This window comes from Pygoscelis adeliae, unplaced genomic scaffold, assembly GCF_000699105.1.
Source record: "Pygoscelis adeliae isolate BGI_AS28 unplaced genomic scaffold, ASM69910v1 Scaffold661, whole genome shotgun sequence".
NCBI lineage: Eukaryota > Metazoa > Chordata > Aves > Sphenisciformes > Spheniscidae > Pygoscelis > Pygoscelis adeliae.
In genome coordinates this window covers 26574-30211 of record NW_008824120.1, presented here as the reverse complement: position 1 = coordinate 30211, position 3638 = coordinate 26574, and the positions used below count along the sequence as shown (strand labels likewise).

General features: G+C 52.3%; 1 protein-coding gene across 1 annotated transcript in view; it reads right to left on the bottom strand.

Moving 5' to 3' along the window:
* Nucleotides 1-191: 191 nt before the first annotated feature.
* Nucleotides 192-3638, bottom strand: part of MSANTD2 (Myb/SANT-like DNA-binding domain containing 2) — a 9813-nt gene continuing 6366 nt past the window's right edge. The window contains exon 3 of the mRNA XM_009334322.1: nucleotides 192-1657. Within this exon, the coding sequence (XP_009332597.1) occupies nucleotides 805-1657 (853 nt within the window). The 3' untranslated portion in view covers nucleotides 192-804. The remainder of the gene's footprint in view (nucleotides 1658-3638) is intronic.

Genomic DNA, 3638 nt, shown 5'->3' with positions numbered 1-3638 from the left:
CAAAATAAAATTAAAAATAAAAAAATGTTTCCCAGCTGCCAGGTTATTCTCACAAAGAGCCTAACTAGAACTCAAAAAAAAAAAAAACCACCCTCAAAAAACCCCCCAAACAAACAAAAAAAACCCCACCCCAAAATAAAAAGAAAAAAATAAAAAAGCCAGGAATTATTTTAATGTTAAAAAATAAAATAAAATAAAAGCGGATATGGCAACGCTACTAGTAAAGTGGAATACATCACAGAAACCAAAGTCTTTTTGCAGGCAACACTGTTCGGAGAGAGGAGAACACTTGACGGGTGAAAAAAGTGAAGTCCTAAATTATATACAATAGTATCTAAGGGTGGCTTTGAAAAACAGTCTCCTTTAACGTGATTCAAGGTTTAACTCGCCGTTATCTATTGCTTATTTGTTCAGATCCATAATAACACTTAAGGGAGAGACGGATGCGTAAAAATGAGACACCGTGGAATAAAGAAAAACCAAAAAAAACCAGCTTTTCGTATGAAAACGCCACGTGTACGCGCTTGTCCGATGTGGAATGTACCTACAGTCGTTTCACGGGCCGGGGGCTTCTCATCGCCGCGCCGCTCCGGCGGGAAAACCGGCCGGCGAGAGAGCCGGGACACGCTCGCTTGCCGGGGATGAGCTCGTGGAAAGCGCCCCGCAAGCCTCTTATCACCCCAAAACTCGTTTCCAGGCGGAAAAGTCCGACTTGCCCGGCTGTGAACGGACAGGATCCGAAAGCGTCTGGTAGCGAGATGGAAAAAAGGGGCAGACAGCCCTAATCCTTATGAAGGACGAGACTCAGTTGTTAAATTTTAAGGGGTATCCGATGGCTTTTTCCAGGCACTCTACCAAAGAGCCGGCGGAAAGAAAATCCCTCTCCACTTCCACAAATTTGATGTAGATGGATTTGGGCGACACGCCGGGCTCTACGACGCAGTTCTGAGATAAAAAGGCGTTGATCCCGACCCAATCTTTGCTGAAGGTTTTGGTGTTTGCCTGAAAGTGTAAAAACAGGCACTGCTGGAGAGTCCGGACCTCGGCGATGCCGAGGTAACAGTAGATAATCCGGGCGGATTCCATATCCACCCGGAGGGAGGCTTGCGGCGAAGGGACCTCCAGCTCCCCTTGAGTCTCATTGCCGGGATCGGGCCCCCTGTGCTTGGCGAGAGGGGAGGGGGGTTTCTCGTGGCACTCTTCGTAACCGATGGCGTACAAGCCGGGGCTTTTGGGGATCCCTCCCGGTAATAAATACTGAACGACGTTTCCTCCGGTGGGTTTGGAGTGGGCGATGGGTATCCAGTCGATCTCCATGTGCAGCTCGAGGCACCTGGCTTCGCTGATGGTGATCTCCAGGAATTTGTAATAAACGTTCTTCCAGTTCATTTTCTGCACTCTGGTCATGATAACCCGACCCTCCGGCTTTTCCGAGTTGAAATATTCCCGGAGCCGCTTGCCGAGGGGTACCTGCGAGCTGATCTCCGCGTAGTGGTAACGAATATCCTCCTTCCAGCGGGTGTTGTAACCGATGCCGAAAATGGCCAGTTTGTTAGAAAGATGTAGCCTGGAGAAGTCCGTCCAGCTCTGAAACAGCTCCCACTTCAACTGGACCGACTCCAGGATTTGCATAATATTCTGCATGACGTCGCGCTTCCTGGAAATTAAAAAAACACGGAGAGAAGGATAAAGGCATCAGTAAAACCGGAGCCGCAAAACCATCCCGGCGAACGCACCGACCTCCGGGAAACGCTAATCCCTTTCAGCCTTCCCGACTGCTTTTTAGGCGGTGGGTATTTCGTTACCGCGTATGCCCTGCATCGCCAGGTGGGTTTACGGATTGTAACGCCACACCGATGGCTTGTTTGTGGGTTTTTGGTTGTTTTTTTTTTTAATTAATCTCAGCGAAACCAAGGAAAAACCCAACCCAAACTCCTTCCAGCTCCTCAAGCACACTACGATCTCCGCTGGAAATGAGATTTCACGCGAGAAGTTCTGCAGGAGACAACCCGGTAAAGAAAACGAGAGCTGATAGATCCCCAAGTTCCGCTTCCAAGAAAGGTTTCGGCTCTCACCAACCCCCAAGACAACACACGGTGGAAAAGTCCTGCTCCTACCTGTGCTGCTTCAAAGCAACTGCAAGCAAACGCGTGTCTGGTGCCGCTAAATAAATGCGAGCTTAGTTACTGGATTATTCTTTACAGCCGTGCGCTCCCGCCGGCACGCGGTCCGTCGCGGAGGACCGGAGCTGCAATCCCTAATTTGCAACCGCCACGCCGAACACTTCCACCTCCTCGTTACTCCAAAATTAACGCGAGGGAACGGGGCTGTAACTACAAAAGAAAAGAAAAAGACCCCAAACCCAACGACAAAGCAAGCGCCAAGCGGCCCCGAAGGGCTCGGTCCCGGCGCTGGATCAGAAACACGGCCGAAGGGACCGACCCCACCGAGCGGAAGACGCCGGTGAAGGCGACCTGCGCCCGGAGACAACGTGATGCGCTAACCGGCCGCGTGACGGACAGCAGAAATCCCTCCGGACATCCAATAAAGAACCCCCCCCCCCGGTTTTCCAAAAGTTCTTTTCTCGCTCCCGGTAACGAACCCCCCCCCCCGTGTTTCCAAAGATCTCTTCTCGCTCCCGGTAACGACACCGGTATCAAAGCGAGTTTCCACGGAGGGATTTACACTTCGCTGAAGCGATCAGGAGAGAGCATTGGCGTGCGCCTGAAGCGAGCTGGAACAGCTTCCTCCGGGATGAACGAGACACTCAGGACGTAATTAACCAGTAGGGAGGAACTGCTCATCTTCGGAGATATTGCCCTATAATCAAAGCTGTAGGAAGATAACGCGACTCGTTTGGTAACGGAGAAGCCTCCCTAGGTCCAACAAATGGGATTTAAAAGCTCGCTCCGCGCAACTCTCCTCCCTTTTACCTGTTGCGCTGCATCTGTAAAGCTGAACTGCAATGGCGTGGGGGTCACCGCACCCCACCCAGGAGGGTCCCTCCTCCTCCCACGTCCCACCAGGGGAACGGTCTGCATCTTTAGCCCCCGCGCCAGGCGACACCGGTTTCCTTCTGCGGGGCACGCACGAGCTTCCCTCCTCTTGTTGGGTCCCTTTCCTGCGTTCGTGAAGATCACTTGAACTCCCTAAAAATCAGCCTTTCCCGACAGCTCCCCGATGGGAGTCCAGCGTGAGACTGGTGAGGGACACGGAGGTCTTCAAGCAAGAGGAGATAACGATGCCCCACCAACTGCACAAGGATACACCCGGGGTTGAGACTCTGGCAGCTGCACTTCTGCCCCGTAAATCCCAACGTGGATCAGAAGGTCTCTTTTTGCATCGTATTGATATAAGGGTTCAAAGAAAAAAGGGTTGGGAGCCGCAGAGCCTTCCCACGGTGCCGGAGAGGTCCAGCCTCACAGCCTCTCATCTCAAAAAAACCTGCTTTTATAGACGTAAGTATAACGCACGTGATTTTGGAAAGGTTCTCCGAGCGCTGGTTGTCCTGCCGGCGATCTGGTGCCTCCAGGGCAGACTGAAGGCGCTGGGCGTGGGACCAGAGAGCTCTGTTTCGAGCAGCCTGAGGCACGACGGTTGGTGCGCACCAGCTCTGCAGACCTCAGGCAGGGTGTCCG